This window comes from Phyllostomus discolor, chromosome 10 (assembly GCF_004126475.2).
Source record: "Phyllostomus discolor isolate MPI-MPIP mPhyDis1 chromosome 10, mPhyDis1.pri.v3, whole genome shotgun sequence".
NCBI lineage: Eukaryota > Metazoa > Chordata > Mammalia > Chiroptera > Phyllostomidae > Phyllostomus > Phyllostomus discolor.
Genome location: NC_040912.2, coordinates 89,575,500 through 89,596,035, shown reverse-complemented (window position 1 = coordinate 89,596,035; position 20,536 = coordinate 89,575,500). Strand labels below are relative to the sequence as shown.

The 20,536-nt window shown below is 55.8% G+C and overlaps 1 protein-coding gene across 1 annotated transcript in view; it reads right to left on the bottom strand.

Annotated features, from left to right (window-relative positions):
• CNTNAP2 (contactin associated protein 2) overlaps nucleotides 1-20,536 on the bottom strand; it is a 1,722,722-nt gene that overhangs the window by 267,193 nt on the left and 1,434,993 nt on the right. Inside the window, exons 16-17 of the mRNA XM_028525626.2 lie at nucleotides 19,294-19,464; nucleotides 843-1,061 (exon numbers count right to left, since the gene is read on the bottom strand). Coding sequence (XP_028381427.1) covers nucleotides 843-1,061; nucleotides 19,294-19,464 — 390 coding nt within the window. The remainder of the gene's footprint in view (nucleotides 1-842; nucleotides 1,062-19,293; nucleotides 19,465-20,536) is intronic.

Genomic DNA, 20,536 nt, shown 5'->3' with positions numbered 1-20,536 from the left:
CTTGCTGCAATGTGCTGACCCTCGGTGGGTGTCTGCCATCGAGGGTTAGGAAAGTGACAGTGACCAGGTCAAGTGCCAGTGGCCTGGCTCTGCTCCCCCTAAGACGGCCATGGTGGACCGACTTCATCAATTCACCCCCAGAAACTCGGGGTGCTGGTGGGGGGTGGGCCTCAAAGTCCTTCAGACTCAGTTTTTACTCATTCAACGGGGGAGAATGGCTAATGTCCTAAACTCGCTGTTTCTTGGAAAACAAAACAAAATTTAACCAGTCACGGCAATGGGACCTGACGGGGAGCAACGTTAGGTCTGGCTGGGACAGTCCGAAGCAGACCGGACCGTGAGGCTGAGCCCGCGCTCTGCACAGGCCGCGTGAGTCTGCGGTGGGCACGTCTCCTTGGGGCCGGTCCTTCTCTGGGGCAGGCAGAGCCTTCGTGAGACGACAGCAGACAGGACGGGGTTTCTGCACGTCGTTTCAGGCAGATCTGGACTCAGGGAGTCCATCTTCCTCCCCTCCCCTCCCCTCCCCCTCCCTTCCTTCCTACTGTAGTTACAACAAAGGGTTTTTCTCCCACTCTAAAACCATGAACCCCAAACTGCACAGACCCCAGGTGCCCATGGCTGCCCCCTCTTCTGCAGACGAGCACTCTGAGCCTCAGCCAGGGGGGAAGCAGGACAGGATGTTGGGCTCCTGAGCCCCTGTCCCCCCCCCCCCCCCCCGAGTTCCCCTGTCATGGAAGAGATGACATGAGGCCTGGCCAGACACTCCAGGGGCCGCCCTACAGCTCCCCCCGCCCGGGCAGGGTCTCAGGACCAGCAGGGGGCGCGGCGGCGGCCTCACTCACCCACGAACAGCTGGCTGTACAGCTCCAGGCGGGTGTGGCCCTCGGTCGGCGCCTTCCGGGTCTGCTGGGGCAGCCGGTCCACCTGCAGGCTGGCCTGCTTGACGTTCCTCTCCGCGGTGACGCGGTGCCACTGGTCGTCGTTGAGCGGCGTGGGCGACCTCACCACGATCTCCACGGGCCCGTTCCCCACGTCGAAGGAGAAGGACACCTCTGTGGCAGCTGCGGGGCAGGGGGCGGGAAAAGCCCTTGAGTGTTTTCCTCCCGGACACCGAACAGCCCGAGAAAGCCACAGCAAGGGGAGAAGAGCAATCTCGGCACGTCTCTCGCTGCCGGGTCCCCGGCAAAGCCATCTGAATGAGGACCGAGTACCAGTCCCTTACTAGCCAGTCCCTTAGTAGCCAAGGGGGGGACAGAGCTGTGCTGGGGGCCCAGGCAGACGCCTGCTTTCTTCCTCTTTAGACCCCAGTGGAGAAGCTGCCAGCACTGACTCCAGGTAAGAAAGGTGAGGTCCGGAGAGGTGTGGCACATCTGGGGGCCCGAGGCCGAATGTGCAGGGAAGCTGGGGTGCGAACCCGGCTTTCGGGCCATTCACAGCCGGGCCCGTTGACCCTGCGGCCAGCACAGCTCCTGGGCAGAGCTCGGTGTGGCGCCCTCCCTCCGTGCCCTCCCCGCAGGTCCGGGCTCAGCTGGTCCGCGGGAGGCACTGGCAGTTCTTAAACGCTCCCTGGAAAATTTAATAGATAGCTAAAGTGGAGAGCTACCGCTTTGGGAGGATTCACAAAACCCCATTTCATTAAACTAATCATTGTGGTTCCTACTGGAAGTTAGGGAGGTATGAATTGTGGATGAATGTGAATGAAGGTGACCTGCATCTTTGAAAAAAATTCTCGCTCAAGGACATGCTCATTGATGTCAGGGAGAAGGGAAGGGTGGGCGGGAGGGGAAGAGCGAGGAGGAGAGGGCGGGAGGGGAGGAAGAAAGAGAAGGGGAGAGAGAGAGAGAAAAGTCAGTTGGTTGCCTCTCACATGCACCCTGACTGGGGACCAAACCCACAACCCAGGCACGTGCCCTGACTAGGAATTGAACCAGTAACCTTTTGCTTTGCAGGATGGTACCCCATCCACTGGGCCACACTGGCCAGGGCAAGGTGACCGTTGTTTCTTTAAGGCAACCTGCATCTTTTCCCAACCACTCGTGGCTGCCTGAAGGGAAGCTCCAGATCCCTGCAGAACCACCCTTTCCAGAGTTGTTTGTTCTAGAACCCACTCATCCCCCAGCACTGAGCACAGGCCACGCCCTCTCTCAGGTCCGCTCCACACCAGCCTCCTTCTGCAACAAGCCACCTTTCAACAGCAGAAAATGGACGAGGCAACTCTGCGTGTAAGGAGTTTTCCTGCTTCACATTTTTTAAAAATTTTATTTTAATCATTGTTCAAGTACAGTTTTCTCCCTTTTACTCCCAATCCAGCCCACCCACCCAACCCTCCCCACTTCCCTCCCATTACCACCCTCCCCCTAGTTTTTGTCCATGTGTCCTTTAAATTTGTTCCTGTGAACCCTTCTCATTGTCCCCTGAAATTCCCTCTTCTCTCCCCTCCGGTCACTGTCAGCCTGTCCTCTATTTCAGTGTCTTTGGTTACATTTTGCTTGTTTGTTTGTTTTGTTGTTTAGGTTCCTGTTAAAGGTGAGATCATATGGTATTTGTCTCTCACTGACTGGCTTGTTTCGCTAAGCATAATGCTTTCCAGCTCCATCCACGCTGTTGCAAAGGGTAGGAGCTCCTTCTTTCTCTCTGCTGCATAGAATTCCATTGTGTAAATGTACCATAGCTTTTTGATCCATTCATTTACTGATGGGCATCTAGGTTGCTTCCAGCACCTAGCTATTGTAAATTGTGCTGCTATGAACATCAGGGTGCAAAGGTTCTTTTGTGTTGGTGTTTCAGGGTTCTTAGGATAGAGTCCCAGCAGTGGAATCGCAGGGTCAAAAGGCAGATCCATTTTTAGTTTTCTGAGAAAGTTCCAAACTGCTTTCCATAGTGGTTGTACCACTCTGCAGTCCCACCAACAGTGCACTAGGGTCCCCTTTTCTCCACAACCTCTCCAACACTCGTTGTTTGTTGCTTCACAGGGGCCTGCCCTTCTGTCTGCTGCGAAGTGGTATCTCATTGTGGTTTTAATTTGCATCTCTCTGATAGCTAGCGATATTGAACATCGTTTCATGTGTCTTTGGATTTTCTGTATGCCCTCCTTGGAGAAGTGTCTGTTCAAGTCCTTTGCCCATTTTTTAATTGGGTTCCTTGTCTTCTTAGAGTGGAGTCGTGTAAGTTCTTTATATATTTTGGAGATTAAACCCTTGTCTGAGGTATCATTGGCAATTATGTTTTCCCATAGAGTTGGTTCTCTTTTAATTTTGATACTGTTTTCTTTAGCTGTTCAGACGCTTTTAGTTTTGATAAGGTCCCATTTGTTTATTATAAACACGGTTTTTAAACGCCCATTTTTCTTGCAGCGGCAGGAGAGGCAGCCTCACGCGGCAGCGGCAGCAGCACAGGCCCGCAGCCCCTCCGTCGGTGCCTCTTTCCGGCAGATGCTCGGGAGGGGGCCCCCCAGGCGACTTTCCGACTTTGCTTATGAGAGATTCAGCCGCTGTATCTACCAGGAAACCTCCGCCTAATCTCTGAGCCGTCAGACTTTTTCCCCCGGGCTCATGGGAAATTCAGCTTCTCTGGACCGGTCCCATGATGTCACAAGCAGTAAAACTTGTAATTTAACAACGGTGGTGGTGGTGGGCTGGACTCCCCCAGGGCCCCCACCGTTCCCTGCCCCTGGGTCAGGCCCCTCCCAGAGCCGCAGGGACTGTGATGGGCTACAGGGGTATTAGACACGGGGCTCAATTTAACCAACAGTTGTATCCAGGAGTTCCGATCCTTTATGTCACTAGAAAGAGAGCTTTAATTTTAATGCCTATGGCACTTCCACACTCATTCTGGTGAAACAGCCCCCTGGATCAGGGCGGGGCCCAGTGACCTCCATCCGGGTGTGTATGGAGGGGCGACTGGGACACAGGCTGACGATCCTATGACTCACATGCTGAATGATCCTCCCCCGAATTTCTGGTTTCGTCGACAGGGAAAAGGTGTCCCCGGTCCGAAGACTGGATCCGCTATGTTTTCGTAGTAGAACCCACGGCTGTATTTCCGCAGACGCCTTGTGAAATGGAAGTTGTCGGAACGGCCAGAGAACAAGGGTGCCTGCGCTAAGTGGAGGAGACTGTTTCATTTTAAAGGGATCAGCAGCCGTCAGGGAAACAGAATTCAGGGGTGAATTGAGTGTAGCCCCCAGGTGTGACTCGGGGGGATGCCTGCTGCTCTAGTCCCCTCCCCTCCCCTCCTCTCCTGCTGCTGCTACGACGAACTCCAGTCCCGAGACAGCCCTGGTTTCCTCTCCGCTGGTCACGTGGGCCCCGTTTCTTCCTCTAGATGACGGGGCTTCTTAACATCAACGCCTCCTTCCTGGGAAGGACAGTCTCCCAGACCCTGCTGCAGCCGCAGCTTCGTCCTGTCAGCTCCTGTGAGAGCACGACCCTCCCGGGAACCCCCCCACCCCGTCAGGGCTGTGCTGGTACAGCGCTCATGGCTTTGGTCTCCACTCTGCGCTGCCGGGGGGAAGGGGCGGTGAGGCCAGGGTGGGGGCGAAGGAGCGGGTCCCTTTCCCTCGGTCATTTGTCATTCAACCTGAGCATCCCTGACACCACTAAGGACCACCTTTGGGGAAAACCCCGTCTCCCTGGCACGCGGCACGTGCGCTCTGACAGTATCTGAAGTGCACTCAGCTCTCGGCTGATGCCCCCGGCTGGTCGTCCGGGTGGGAGGCACTGACCTTTCCAAGGAGATAATTAGAGGGAGAGTCAGGGAGCGAAGGAAGGGGAGGCAGCGTCGAAGGCACCGGGCCAGTGACGCCAGTGGCCTTCCGTCCATAACGTGCGTGTCTGCTCCGTTCCCCCCGTGACAAGGACTTTCTCACAGACAGACGGAGAACGTTCTTGTTGCCGGAGGAAAGTGTCTGAGACTCGGCTGTGCCTCGTGCAGCGAGTCACAGAGAGAGCGCCGCCGCAGCGAACGCTGGTGTCGGGAACAAGGGGGCATCTGAGGTTCCTCCTCCGGCGGAGACACCCGCCGGCCTGCCCCCGGTGCACGGAGGGATGCCGGCCGAGGACGGGACTCGTGGGCCACAGACAAAGGACTGTGTTATTCACAGTGCAGCAGGTAACAGGCACTTGATGCCCACACGGGTTCCCTTGTCTCCCGAGTTCCCTGGGGGCGTGTGAAGGCTGTGACACAGCCCACAGTTCTGAACCCAGGAAACTGCAGTCTTTTTAAGGGGGGGCTAGCAAGCCCGCTCACCATCTGCCCCGGGGACAGAGACCGAGCTTCAGGGTCCCGGCCAGAAAACGGGCCTGCCCTCCGTGTCGGAGGACGCACCAGCTTCCTCGCTGCCAGCTCTGCGTGCGTCCTTGGACGGGTGTGCACTCCCCGCCTTCCCTCCGTGGGCGGGCCCAGTGCTGCCCAGGGGTCTGTGCGCGTCCGCAGAACCTTCAGCATCGCGTCAGGACGGCCCTACCAGGCCCAGCGGGTGGACTTGGACTTGTCTAAGTCAAACATGGCGACTCCCCATTCCCAACCTTGTTAGGACGGGACATATGGGTCCCTGCTGGCTGATAAGACACGGGAGAGGCTCTTCAGGAGGCCTTTGGGGACAGATATCTTGGCTCATCAGGGAAGCAACAGTCGGCCTCTCTTCTTCCCCTTGCTCTCGAGTGGAAGTTACGTTCCTGTGTTGCTCAATCTGCCTTGTGAGCACCAGACTCGGAGGAGACCAGGGGGGCAATGGGACGAACCTGGCTCCTCCATGACTCTGTTCGGCCCGAGTTATTCCTGCGGCCACCTCGAGACTTCTTCCGAGAGATACACGCTATCGGTGAGGCCCTTCTTATAGCATCTAAAGGCATCGTAACTGACACGGGGGACAGTCAGCAGTGAGTACACTGGGGTTCCAGTCTCTGCCCTTCCACCTTTTGGGGGCTTCTGTCTATTGCGCCCGACACGGGGGCCACATCTGTAGCTTTCTGGTTTCTGTGGCCAAACGGTTTGGAAAACACTGAGGTGGAGGATCTCTGTGGTCCCTTCAAATGCCACCACTCTATGACCCAGTTTCCAAAAAGTTCTAAGAGAAACAATAAAACTAAATGCAGCTCGTCTTAATGGTAGTTCTGGACAGCGAGTCACTGTCAGGAGAAAACAGACCCTGAAAGAGCAAAGCACCGTGTGTGCGTGCATGCGTGTGGCCTGCTGGCTGCAGGAGGAAGTGGGGACGCAGCGGCCACCTGTGTGTGCCCCGAGGTGACGAAGCAGGGACCTGGACGGAACCACGGACAGCTCCTGGCGTTCCCACCTCCCTCCCGTTCATTCCAGCAGGTGGCGCTGTCCGCCCTCGTTCTGACTCCAGTTTCCTCAAACAAATCACTGGGCGCTTAATGTATCAAGTGACACATGTAACAACTGACCGGAGTGTGGACTGTGGGGCTCCGAGTTCTCCCGGCAGGCGAGGTAACATTTAGACACCAGGACTCAAGTGTCAGCTGGAAGCAGCAGAGAAGAATCTGGTCATTCAGTGGAGAACAGGTGAAGCGAACAGACAAGGAGAGAGAGGTATGCGCACCGGCTACACTGTGGCGGTTCCGACAATGCTTCGTTCCTCCCGTTCTAAGACGAAGGTCAAGGACTGATAACTTCCAAAGCGAGGCTCTGTGCAAAATCTCGTTTAACCACGCAACAAAATTGGTAACAGGCAGAGAGGTGCTGTGGCCTCCCTGTGCAGTGAGGAACGCTGTGAATACTTGGTCTGTTTCCCTTTTCCGTGAGGGGCGGGCGAAGTGCCCACGAGGAGGAAGAACAGTGTATGCGGCACGGGAAGGCTCCAGGACGAGGCGGGGCAGGGGGCTGAAGACGAGGTCACCGCGGGCGTCAGAGGAATGAGGAGAAGGAGGAAGAAGGTCGGAGAACCTCTTTGCTCCTGTCCGAGGCCAGGGCCCGGCCGGGACTCTGGGTGTCCCACCCTCCTGTCTAGTCCCTGACACCCTCCGGCTCTCTCCCGCTCTCTTCGACAGCACCCATGACTTTCGTACGCCCCTGACCCTGATAGTCCCCCCACCCCCCACCAGGACACCCCTCTGTGACCTGGCATCTCACCGCTCTGCTCCCTTTGCTGCCAGAGCCCTTTTCAGCGCTGCTGGCACTCTGCGTCTGGGTCTGCCCCTCCCTCAGTCCCCCCTTGACCCCACTGCCCGCACACAGCTTTCTTGGCCACCACCTTGGGAGGCTGTCCCCGCCTCAGCAGGGCCGGGGCACGCGCTGCTCCCTCGACCAGCGGACGCCACAGCGTCCCCTTCCCCTCCCTGCTCCCAAGGCCTCACCCACCACAGAGACCCCTCCCCTAAGCGTTCTACGGTACAGAGGAAACCCCTCCCCCGGCTGCTCTCCCCCCTTCCCCTGATTTCCTAAATCGCCGTCTGGCACAGCACACACCAATGTGTTCCTGGCCTCGCTGAAGCGGAAGCCTTCCCTGGTTTGTTCATTGTTGCTCTATTCGCAGGACCGGGACCGGGAACAGCGGCTGCCCCGGTGAAGGCGCCAAGCAGTTTGTGAATGAGCGAGTGGGTGGATGAAAGAGGGAAAACGAGCACTCTGGCCAAGGAGGCCATACAACTGTAACGGATTCTCCAAAAACCAGAAGCCCACCCAGTTTCCTGAGGTAGCCCCTAGTTTAGTGCACCAGCATATATGAGGAACGCTGCTATCTTGCAGCCCACAAATATCTAGCCTGAGAACACAAAGTAACAATGTGCAGGGTGGGGCAGAGGTGGGTTTGCAGTTGTTCACATGGGAAACAATGCAGTAATTACTAAGTAACACAGGAATCAACACGGTGTTTTGCTCAGTCCTGACCGTGAACCTACTTCTGCCCCCTCTGTACGTTTTCTGAATTGAGGAACTTGATACATCAGCTGCGTCTGCTTCAGACACACTGTGCCCGGTGTTGTTCCCGGATACACGACACTTGAAAAACAAGAGTGTGTCCTGGATAAACTTGGCAGTGGAGCCAGAAGCAGAATTTTCTCTCCTCTCTGCATCTCACGCCGTTTTCACCACTCTGCTCCTAGGGACAAGGACCTTGCCTGGACCCCAATTACTCAGATCTTAGCAACAAAGACCTTGGACCTTAATTTCCCAAATTCTGGCCACACGAGAAAGTGCTAAAGGGACACACTTCAGATGCCACATGTCAGGGCTGCTGTCACCGAGACTCCGATTCTGTGAGCCGGGTGGGACCCTGGGGCGGGGCCCTGACCCCGGACTCCTACCTAAGACACACCAGGATGGATAAAAGTTTCCCTCTAGCAAGAAGGTTCGAGGAGGTTTTTCCTTCCTTCTCATCAGGAGAAAGATGTTCAAACTGTGTAGGAGAGAGTGTCACCTCTTCCAGAGAGAGGTCTGGACGTTGCCCTTGGCTTTGAGGAGGTGACAGCCAAATCCTCGAAATGTCAGGTCTGATAGGAGCGTCTTTGCTGGGGAGCCCTGGGTGACGTCGGGGTCTGCCGTGGGACTTGCTCAGGGCGGGGCTGACCACCCCCGACGGCCCAACACCGTGGGGTGGGGTGAAGGTCCCGGTCACTCCGGTCAAGCTCTGGAGGGACTGGGAACGGGGGTCAGCCAGTGGACAGTCGCCGCGCCTCTGTAGCGGGGCTGGAATGAAGATGCGGAATCCGGGGGCCGTGGAGCCGCCCACACTGCATGCTGTCGCACCACCGCTGTGACTCCACGGGGGGGGGGGGGGGCTCTGTCCTGGACGGCCGGCGTCGGGGATGTGGCCTGGCTCCTGCCCTCCGAGCCCGCCTCCTCCAGTCTGAGTCTCACCTGTGTCCTCTCCCTGCCGCAACCGTAACCGTAACCGGGAGGGGGGAGCACCGCAGCCTTTGGCAGGTCCTGTGGGTCCTTCTGGCGGGTCACCTAAATGGAGGGTGGTGTCGGGGGGCCCCCCAGACTTGCAAGAAGGGCCGGAGTGTGTGTGGTCTAATGAGGGCTGCGGACCAGGTGTGCAGGCGGTGCAATTCCGTGCAAACACAGAAGGAACCACTTGGGGTTGGAAGGATGTGCCTGAAGCCGGTGACGGGGAGACTGGGGGGCCCCCCAGAACGCAGTCCGGCCTCCAGGCCCGGCTGCACCGCCCGGGCGGGGAAACCGAGTCTGGGAGGTGCTGACGTCACCTGTAACTCTGCACAGAGGAGCCCCTTTGCCAACCGCACGGGGCTGCCTCTCACGTCCTGCAGGAAGTAAGAACAACCTGGGTTTCCTTTAGGGCAGTGTCCATTTAGTATAGTGAACACAGGAGGTTTTGGGATCCAAACATGCACACTCACACCTAACGCCTCGGCGCTAGACACATCTGGAAATGAACACGGGCGGAGAGAATTCATCGGGAGGCTCCTGGAAACTCCTCGAGGAAGTGCCGGGAGCTTCCGAAAGAGTGTTCTGAGTGTTGTGAGCTCATGCTAAAGCCTCTGGTATCTTGATCACCTCTCGAGCGTGGGAAGTGCTGCTCTGCATGCGTTTCGGCCGTTAAGCTTTCTGTTGAGGTTAACAAATAACCCCGCCCACAAAGACGCCCGCAGGGAAGAGGGAGCCGAGGGACCCCCCACCGGCCGTGAAACACAGGGAGCTGTCTCCAAAACCCAGCACCTGTCTGATTTTAGTTCTCTCTGTGCTTTTCCCGGCCTTTGAGAGTGGCTTCTTGAATATTAATGGACCCGTATGATTTAAAAAGGAAAAAGACAGAAAAGTCTTTCCAAAAGGATGTGTGGCTTGAAACAGCCCCCAACCTCAGGGAGACACGAGCCCTCGGGGTTTAAGACACCCTCCCGTGTGGGGCCGGCGGGGACTCGTGCACCGGGCAGGGAGCACCCAGTTCCAAAGCACAGATGGAAGTCCCAGGTGGTGACTGCGGGACATGGCGTTCATGGTAAAAGGAGCCGCAGAGGCGGCTTCGGAGGAATTGTGCAATCGGATGCCGAGCGTTGCTGCCCAGGGAGGGGGGTGATTAAAGAGGGGTGGGCGTCAGACCAGCTCCCCTCCTGACCGCAGTCTGACTGTCTGTGAGGGGCGCCCAGGGGAGGAACGGGCTTCGGAGGAGGCTGGGGTGGTTCCAGACTTCAGGAGATGTCAGGGACAGCTTGGCCTTGAGAGTTCAAGGAGAGTGGACATGGGGTGTGGGGTCCAAGGGAGGCAGCGGAAGCGGATACTGAAGCAGCCTGACCTGGGAAACAGGCTGGTGGGTGCCCATGGGGGCCACGGGAAGGCTTGTAAGGAGACGCCACACCCGTACATCAGTGAGATACAACCTGGAAATGGCCGGGTGCTGGCCGGCTGTGCTGGTGGGGGCACCACCCCCGGGGAAAGACAAGGACAAGGTCTTGGGAGGAAAGGACAGGGCTGTGCAAGGAGCGCGCCAGCCGGTGAGAGCTGACGGCGGCTCTCGGCAGACAGACAGACACACAGAGCAGGAGACGTCACATCCTGGCTGTGCGGCCGGGTTCCCGCCGGCTGTGAGCTGCGGGCTGCGGGCCGCACGGCGGGCACTGCCCGTCCCTGTTCTGCAGCAAGCGGCCTCCTGCCTGGCACACGCTCTCAGTGCCGCCTTGGCGGGACTTCAGACAAGCGCTTCCTGATTTAAAATAAAACACCAAGTGCCCAGTGAGGACCACACAGTCTGCACGTGGTGGGCGCAGGACAGAGAAAGGGAGTCACTCAGTTCCCCCTGCAACCCCGGAGGCACCTCAGGGAGCGCACCTGCAGTCTGGGGCGGAGGGCGGCAGAGCCGGGAAACTCCTCCCACAGAGGTTTTCGGTGGGAGGCAGGGGGGCGAGGCAGAGGGCAGGGGAACCTCCTGCTCCACGACACGCCTTCTTCAGGTGAGAACGTCCCCTCCTCCTTGGGGTCTCTGCCAGAGAGGCACAGCTAATCCAAGTGATCTCAGTAGATTTTCTGCAGCTATGATCAGCTAACTTTGTTCGTTATCTTCCATTTGGGAAGAATGCTAGAAACAACGAATCTTAGGCTGAAAAAATACGGGATCTCGGATTCCAGGGGCTGAAGTGTCCCAGGAGAAATACTCTATTAACACTGGAGAAGAGTTAACAGACCCTGAAGTCAAAAATTTCCACCTCTGAGAAAAGAGAGAAAATCACAATGTCCCCTACAGAAATGGATAACGTTTCATAAAAGTAATGATTCATTATAAAGTACTCTTCCTTTCCCCTTATTTCTGGTGACAATCACTGAAAATACAACTTTCCTGATTACGCTGCGTAAATACTTTGCCTCCCTGGAGACTGCACACATCAAACACCTTCGAACCCTTCTTTTTCGGGGTGGGGGGCAGTCTGTACAAAGTTCGAACAGCCACGTTTGCTTGTCTCACGAACTAAGTGAGGGGACGCGGCTTCCCCCTGGAACGCCTCCTCCGGGAGCAGGGCTCAGCTCCTGGCCCGCCTCCGCCTTGGGCTGGCGGGGCACGCCCTCTGCCAGGCGAGCGCCTGGGCTGGCCCGGGAGCAGGCTCACCCTCAGGGGCCCGTCCTGCTGGGCACGGCCCGCGCAGCCGCCCCGGAGGAGGTCTTCCGTTTCACCCAGGGGGCCCGAGCCCAAGCCTGAGGCTGTGGGGTGCGGACCAGCCTTACACAGCCGCCGCAGCAGTGGCCTCAGGGCGTGAGCTTGGCTCCCGCGGGGCAGGGCGGGCTGCAGACGCGGGGCGGGAAGGGTGGAGGGTGGAGGGAAAACCTGTCTGCTCACAGGTGAGCCCCACGAGGAGGGGCGGTTGGTTACACAGAGCTCTTGGCCGTGGAGATGGATGCTCCCCAATCTTTTTAAATGAAAGTTCGCAGCTGTTGACGTAATAACCCAACAGTCGTCTCCAGGTGCCGGGGCCCAGATGCGGCAGGATGACGGGGCACAGAGCCCACCCCTGAATCTCTCAGGTGAACATCCTCCCGGTTAATGCGTTTCTCTTCGGTACCTTATAGTCTGTAGGTCGTACAACAAAACACAGCTTTTCTGTTGTCTTTTATGAATATGTAATTATCATTTTCTAAACTGCAATGCTCTCTTGGAGATTCTGATCTATTATCCTCTGCCCTCGGTTGAAGAGAAAATCACTGTTGTGTAGTTTTAAAAAATCGACATGAAACTGTGTTTCTAAAGTGCCGTCACATGAGACAAGCAGGGCGGAAACAGTGAGTGCCACGTGGTTTCACGTGGGCAGAAAACCACACGTAAGGTCATAGAAAATGCTGGTCAAAGTGCACACCAAAAGAACAGTACTCAGCGTATCAGAATGTGGGATTATAGATGGGTTTTTTTGTTTATTCTTCTTGCTTCTCTGGGTTTTTAAATCATTCCAAATAAGCAATATTTGTATACTTTTAGGAAAACTGATAATTTTCACTTATTTTGCAAAGGCTGGCAACATTTTAAGCAACTGTGCTCTGTAATTTTACCAAGTGTTTAATCAGGGGGGCGAATCAAAATGCAAAAAAGGGGATTTCATTTAAAGACAGAATGAGAGGGAACTGAAAACCAGATCGAAACCTTCCTTCCTTCCTTTCTTCTTCCCTTCCTCCCTCCCTCCCCTCCTCCCTCCCTGGTTTTAAGACACCTGGGGAGATGAAGAAAAGAGAGAGCAGTCAGACTTCACCACAGGATCATTCTGAACAGGATGCAAACCTTCTCCCATTGAAAATGGCTGAAGCCAAGGGCATGCTGTCTCTCGCAGTAAAACCTCACAGGTCCGAAGGGCCAGCCCGTTCGGAGTTTGAGCTCCTGTCTCCGGGACTCGGGATGTGAGGGGAGCGGGACTCGGTGTCCTAATCACACTCGACAGGGAGACGCCGTGTCTATGGTTCGAGGTCCTGGCAGCACCTCCCGGGAAGGCCCCACAGAACCCCGAGGGCCGGCCGCTCTCCAGGAGGAGGCGCTTGGCGTCCCGTCGTCCCCATCAGAGGAGTCGCCGTCGGAGATGCAGTAAACCCAACGTGACCACTGGGACACTGTGCACAGAGGCAAGTACGACGAGTCACCGCCCGCCCAGGAGGCTGTGCATCCGGTGAGCTCCCTTCTGTCCAACTCTCAGCACAGACAGGTGCGGGGCTCTCCGCTCTAACGAAAGCCGTCTTGGACTGGCCCCGGGCTTTAGCTGTGCCCTCCAGTTCCTCGAGTGCTCCACGGCCTGCCTCCTCTTCTCGCCGGGGCTCCTGCTGCTCACTCTCTGGAAAAAACCTCCCTCTCACCTCCTTGCCTTCAAGGCAACTCACACGCTGCACCTTCTGGAAACCGGCCTTGAGGTCTCCAGGCGAGGGGGAGAGGCTACTACTCTCAGTTGCCACGGTATCTGCGGCAGGGACTGCTAACTTCTCCTGAGAAGTGTTTGCCTCCTTGCCGCAGTTACCCATGCAAGTGGCCATGCACCCAGAGCTGTGTGGCTCTGTCCCAGGCATCTGGGTGGAGCCAGGTGACCAGTTACCACCAGTGGGACGGGGACCCTCCCTTCCTCCGCCTGCCAGCTAGACTGGGAAAGGCTCTAGGAGGAGGGGGACTCTCCCACACAGAAGGAGCCTTGACCTCAAATCCCTGCGTGGAAGGATTTCCTGGGCCAGAGCCGCAGTCACGCGGCTTCGCTTATTCCCAAATAAGAACAACTGCTTATTCCTAAATCTCTCATGACCTCATCACATTTTAAATTTATTTTTGTGCTTAAAAATCAACCGCAGGATCTCCATCAGACCACTGGGACTTTGAAGGGATGAACTGTACTGCCATGGCCTTATTCTGGTTCCAATATCCAGCTCTGTAGCAGAACACTGGTTGCCAGAGTCAAAATACACACAGGCTGTGCTATTATAGTCAATGAATCGGTGGAACCCTGTGATTCAGGGAACTGTAAAGTTTTAGCACAAAGAGGAGGGGCTGGGGCGTCTGGGAGCCTTCAGGTTGGTTCGTGCCCCTGTGGATGTCCCAGCCTCCTTCAGTAACGCTCCCACCTGCTCTCCCAACGGGAAGGGAGGCGGCACCGAGCACTGAACATCGCTGAGGCAAACCGAAGCTTCGCTGGCTGTCAAAGACGAGCTCCTCGGTCAGAGACCTGGGAGGGAGTCCTTACTTAGGTCCTCCCCATTTCTATTCCACATGGACTGGACCCCGGGGTCTGGAACCCGGACCGCAAGGTGACACGTGCAGCTCTACTTTCAGCCACACTTAAAACGCAAGCAAATGGGCCCTGGCCGGGTAGCTCGGTTGGTTGAAACATCATCCTGATACAGCAAGGTTGCAGGTTCGATCCCCAGTCAGGGCACATGTAAGAGACAACCAATGAATGCATAAGTAAATGAAACAATACATCGATGTCTATCTCTCTCTCCCTCTCAAATCGATAAAAGTAAAATAAAAAGCCAAAAAGCAAACAAGCTCCTGTGGCTAACGGTGGTACACGAGTTCCATTCGCAATGTTACGTCTGTAGACAAACACACCAAGTTCTGAACAGCCCGCTATAACACAGTGCTTTGGGAAACGGAGAAGCACCTGAACGAGAATAGTAAAATGAAAAGAAACGCGAATGTTCTAGACACAGAAACAAGTCTTCTCCCATGAAGTATTTAAGGAGAATGTACCTCCGTTACGACCCAAGTCCTGCACTAGGTTCGTGTTTCTCCTGGTCTCCTGAAGTTTCCATCTTCACTGCTGTCGGAGACTGTCTTGTAACTTGAGAAAAACACATGTTTAAGGAGAGAACTCCCTGAATTAATTTCCTGAAAACTGTTTCCCCAAGGTCCCCGACTGACACCCAGTTGGCCCATGTTCCGTCGCACAGTTTTCCTGCCGCGTCTGTGTGGTGCCCGGCAGGAGCCCCGCACGGCTGTGCCGCGGCCGCCCCGGGGCCTCCGCGCCAGCGCTGGTCCTGGGCTGTTTCAAGCCATCTTCCCCGGTCCCTCCCTCCCTACGTTCACATGAAGCTTCGCTCTCTGATTTATTGTCTCTCTTCTTCTTTTCTTCCAAAACCAGGTTTGAATTAATGGGTCCCCAGCGTCATGCTTAGTTGAATCAGTTCTCCGGCATCAGAACGTCCACTGAGGAATGATGACACGGGTTCCTCCTCCTCGCGCACTTGTCTCCGTAAGAACTCAGAGCCTGCAGAGACCCGTTAGCTGCCGGAGTGCCAAGTGCGGGTCTCCAACCTGATTGTGACTCTGCACCCGTGCTGCTGCCACTCCCATGAGCTCGCGTGTTTATTGCTGAGGAATGCCGTCAGGCCTCCCACCTCGGCGGTGGATCGGACCCACGACCCCAGGCCCCTCTGCTCGCCCCTTCCCTCGGGGAACAGCCGCTGTGGTCCAGCGGGCCGCCGGCGGGCCGATTCCAGGGGCTGGTCTTTCTGACACTTTAACGGGCCGTCTTTTTGAAGGGAACGGGTCTGTGGCCTGCCACCCACAACCAATAACGTATAAAACGTTACAATCAGAGAACATGAGAAAACAAAGAACAACTTCAAACGTTCAGCCTTTCTCCTCGGTGATGACGCACAACACACGGTGTCTCCAAACCCTCCAGTGAGGATGCCGGTGATCTCCCAGGCAGTAGTGCGCTGCGTTCGCTGCCTTGTAGACATGTTGTTGGGTTTGGGAAAACGGGAGACTTCTGCCTTATACATGCTTTATACATCAAGGTGTAGTAAAAAAACCTCTTCCGTGCCCTGGCTGGGTGGCTCCTCTGGCTGGAGCGTGGTCCTGCGCCCCGAAGGGTTGTGGGTTCGAGCCCAAGCGGTCAGGGCAGGTGCCTGAGCCGTGGGTCTGACGCCTGGTCAGGGTGTGTGTGCGGGAGGCAATCAATGATCGCTGTTTCTCTCTCACATCGAGGTCCCGCCCCCTCTCTCTCTCTCTCTCTAAAAATCAATAACAACATGTCCTCAGGTGACAAAGGTTTTTTTTTGTGTGTGCAGGGTTTCAGTCGAGGGATGGTCTTCTAAAGACGCCTCTGGAGTGTGGAGGAAGAAACTCAGAACCACAGCTCTCAGAGACAGGCGACTCGTGTGGCCGGCGTATGAGGAGCTCCTGACTGCTTCTAAAAATGTCCAAATCAGCGCACACGGGCGGATCAGTAGCATCTAAGGTAACGGGCAAGTTTTCGTATCAGAGGACCGACTCCTTGTCACTCTAGGGTCCCTATGCCATTGACTCAAACAACTGTCCCTTTAGAAGATCGGCAAGAAATCTGGGTACAGTCGGTGTAACTGTATTATTCACCAATTATTTGTATGCCTTTTAATATTTGATAAAAGGCACACAGCTAATATAGTCAACCCCTATAATACAGCACCCATTTCACCTTTAACTGATATCTCTAAACTTTTTTGCCCATAACTGAATTTGAAAAGTTTAGGTCAAAAGCTGGAGAAATTTATTAAAAGTTTTTAAAATCACAACAGTGTTGCTATTCTAGTTTTAACTTTTTTTCTTGAAGGTGCAATCTTTTCCCTTGTGTATTGTGATGACCAAGTCCAAGTCATTCTGCAGATCCCAAAGCTTTGCTACAGACTGAACTCACAGTCTGACTTGCAGAGTAATAGAAACATTAAAGTCCTTCCTGAGTCTCTGTTGATGAAATGAGTTGGTTTGGAGAAGTGAAAAGGAAAAATCTGGGTGCTAACACCTGATGTGTATTAATAACAACTCAGCATACATAAAAGAGATAAAGCATCCTAAGTAGCAACCCAAAGTCAAAACAGGCCAGTGGAGGAGTAAAACTAGACACGAGTGAGGCTCTTCAATATCGAAAGCTGCTCCGGCTCTGAAACAGCGGCAGACGCACTGCTGTTAGTTTATTCGCCCCGATGCCTCGGGTTCTGTGTGCTGCAGAATGTTTCTTCGTGTCTTCCTCCGGCACAGACGTGACAGGAGGCTGCGTCTCGCGGAATGAAAGCTGCTCCTTAATCCCGCGTCTCCGGAATTGGAGGACATCAGGCTGCTGCCTCCACATTTTGGGGAGACACGCCTGTGAAATGCAAATGTTTTCTGAGTCACCCTGGTGTCGGAGGAAGTGCAAACTGGGCCAACGTGCAAGCCTGTGCTCACGTTTCTCAGCAGTTTCTGGTTGCTCTTCCTCAGTGTTTCCTAGTCCATGAGCATCCCCTTCAAAAACTTCCCCCTCTGTCCCCTAACATCTCTTTTAAATTATTAAACAAAAATAAAAATCCCACGGTCACTGTCATCGATCACTCGCTCCTCTGACCACAGCTTGCCTAACCGTCGGCACTGCAGCCCAGGCTCCCCAGGGCCCTGTCCGCACCTCAGGACCAAGAGGGCAGGGGAGGTCCCCGCCCCTGTTGGCGCGTCTCTTCTATGGCACCCTAACCCTCATTCAGCCACGTGCCCTCCTGTGGGACACTGTGCCCCAATTCCACTACTGCCTGCGTGGGGCCTGTGGACAGTAACATTCGGCCACCAGCTTCTTGTCCACTCTGTGGACAGGTGGGTCCGAGTGACTCTGTAGAAACTTGGGACTCAGATTCAGACATGGAGTTAGCTCTCTTTTTTGCCATGAGATATTTCTGGAACACAGTCCGACTAAGGCGTAAGTCAGAAAACAGTTTGATTCAAGTCCTTTTAACTGTGGGGAGTAAAACCCCCTTTTCAATAACTCCAATCCATAATTTATGAAAAGAGAGGATTTTATGTATTTACTTATTTATTTTAAAATATGTTTATTGAGGGGTGAGGAGGGGGGAGGGAGGGGTAAGAGAGAGACACACATACACACACACACACACACACACACACAGACACACTAACTGGTTGCCTTCTGTACATGCCCTGACCAGGGCTCAAACCTGCAACCTAGATATGTGCCCTGACTGGGAATCAAACCCGCAACCTTTTGGTGGATGGGATGATGCTCTGACGTGCTGAGCCATCTGGCCGGGGCTATTCATTTCTTAACTCCAGGGCTAGAATACCTTCCGTCCCCCTCTCACTCAGATCTGACCCAGATTAGACCGATACCGAGCATCCTTGGGAAGATGAGGAAGTACCACTGCTTCATGAGCATCTATAGTCTGTCCTCCTAACACCCCCCGCCCCCCGAAACATCCCATCCCTGAGTTACAGACAGGAAACTGGGATTCCGAGGGAGGAAGCGGTTTGCCCAAGGGTTAGGGTTCACTCCGCACACGCTTTCTCCAAAGTCTGCCTGCTTCCCGCAGCCCCCCAGACACCGTCTCACAGGAGAAGGCCACAGGACCTCAGCAGAAAGACGTTTTCCGAGACTCCTTCCTTTAAACACCGTGATGTGTAACTGAAACTACAGAAAGAAAAATGTCGCACCAGACACCCCCAGGAGATGGGTGTGGGACCACCAGGCCCATACCCCCAGACCGAGTGGCGGGAGCCCTTGGGTGCAGGGCGGGGGCCAGGAGAGGGAGACTGTGTGCTGTCGGCCACGGGCCCCGAGACTCTGTGGGAAAACCCGGGGCACCGCTGGGTCCCCTCCAGGCTGCATCTGTGCCCTTGCTGACTCCGTCTCCTTCCCAACGGCCAGCGGAGTCAGCCTTTATGAAGATTCACCAAACTCGGAAGTCTGCGGACCGTAAACCTCTGCGGCTGCCTTATGCCCGCTGAGGACATGGCCCCGTAGGACGAGGGCTGCACGGACTGAACCCTGAACTCTGAGGGGGTGTGGGAGGGGGTTGCTCCCCGAGAGCCTCGGAGGCTGGTTCCACCACCTCACTCACTGCTACCGTCCACGCGGCTTCACGAGCTCATGCAGACCTTACGTTACATTATTCCTGATGCCCCGTGTGAGCCCGCCCCACCCCACTCTCTCGCGCCTTTTCCTGATCACGTCGCACGGCTCTCCATCTGCTCCTAACCCCGTCTCCTCGGAAAATACACACAAGAAGACTTAAGTATCCATCCTTCTCCAGTTTTGTTAGGGCGATTCACCCCTTGTCTCTCCCTCCCTCCCCTCCTTCCATCTTTCCTTCCTTTTCATTCTCTATCATTTTTTTTTAATGAAAATATCCATTCTTCTTGCATATCCTCAGGGCAGTTAATTTTCTGTCTGTTCCTTGCAAATCACTGACTGGGAATCTCCCCGTGTGCCTGCGCCCCGAGATCCGTCCAAGGCTGGGGGCCTGGGTCCTTCCTAACACGGCGGACTCGCCCGTCAGCGCTGTTGCTGAGCCAGGGAGCCCGACGCGGGACCCCAGCGACACCGTGCTGTCGGGGCCCCGGCAGCCTGCAGGGAGGGGGTGACGGGGCGGCTGCTCCCGAGTCAGCCCAGGGCTCGTACTCACATTTGAGCTCGAGTTTGATGAAGTCAGTGTTGCCCAGGTTTTCCAGGAACACCCCCCGCGGGATCAGCGTCTTGAAGTAGAAGGAGATGTCGGCGCTGGTCTCCCCTTGGAAGGTGGAGAAGTGCAGGTAGGAGGACGGGTTGGGGAAGGAGGCGGCGTTCCAGTAGTTCCCTGTGGGGAGAGCAGATACGCGGGCGGTGACGCCTTGCTCGGGCCGTGAGGTGGACCGTGACCGCAGCGCGGGTTTGACTGTCCACGTCTCCACGGGCAACTCCCTGCTCCTTCCATCCTGCTGAACCACGACGCCCCGGAGCCCTCCCCCGCCCCCCCCCCCCCCCCCCCCAGCGATCTGTGTGTGTGTGTGTGTGTGTGTGCACAGGAATTATTTTACCAGGGATCAGGAGCCACTGCTCCTGCCCGGAGTTGTCTGGGGGGGGGGGGTGCGGGGAGCAGAGGCCCACAGGGGAGAAAGCGGGGAGCAGCCCCTGGGGGCACTGTGTGGAACTTGTGCGTGTGTGCTGGCAGCTCTGAGGGGTGCAGGACCCCATTCTGCATCCGAGCTGAGCCTAGAGGGTCAGAATGAGAACCGGGTGTCTGGTGTTCTGCCCTTGCTCGTCATCCGCCTTTGCCTGGGGGTGACCCTTCCACAGTGCACGGCAGTGGGGTGCAGGGGGAACACAGCTGGGGAGTGCTTCTCCCCCCCGCCCCCCCGGGAACTCCAGGTGACACGCTGCCCTGTGCGGAGGGGTGGGGAGTGCTGAGCTAAGCCTACCTGGTGGACCCTGAGCTCAAAGAGAAGACAGGATGCACCCGCCCCCTCTCCCCGATGATTGCCTGGAAGGATCAGTGTCTCCTGGGGAAAAGCAGCTCACAGGACAAAATAAAACCACCACACTGGATGATGCACGGTCCACCAGGACAGACGGACTGAGAACTGAGTGTAAGACCAAGAGCGCATTCTCACGCTCACCTTCATCACCAGGGGAGACATTCCTCATTTATTTACATATATACATGCATCTCCACTGATCCCAGAGAGAGAGAAAGGGAGACAGAAAGAAACAGAGAGAAACACTGATCGACAGGTTTCCTCCCAAACATGCCCTGACAGGAGACCGAATCTGCAGCCCCAGCCTGTGTCCTGACGGGGAACCGAACCTGTGACCTTTCCGTGTACAGGACGGCACTCCAACAACCAACAGGGCCACACCAGCCAGGGCAGAAAACCCTTTCGTGTATACAC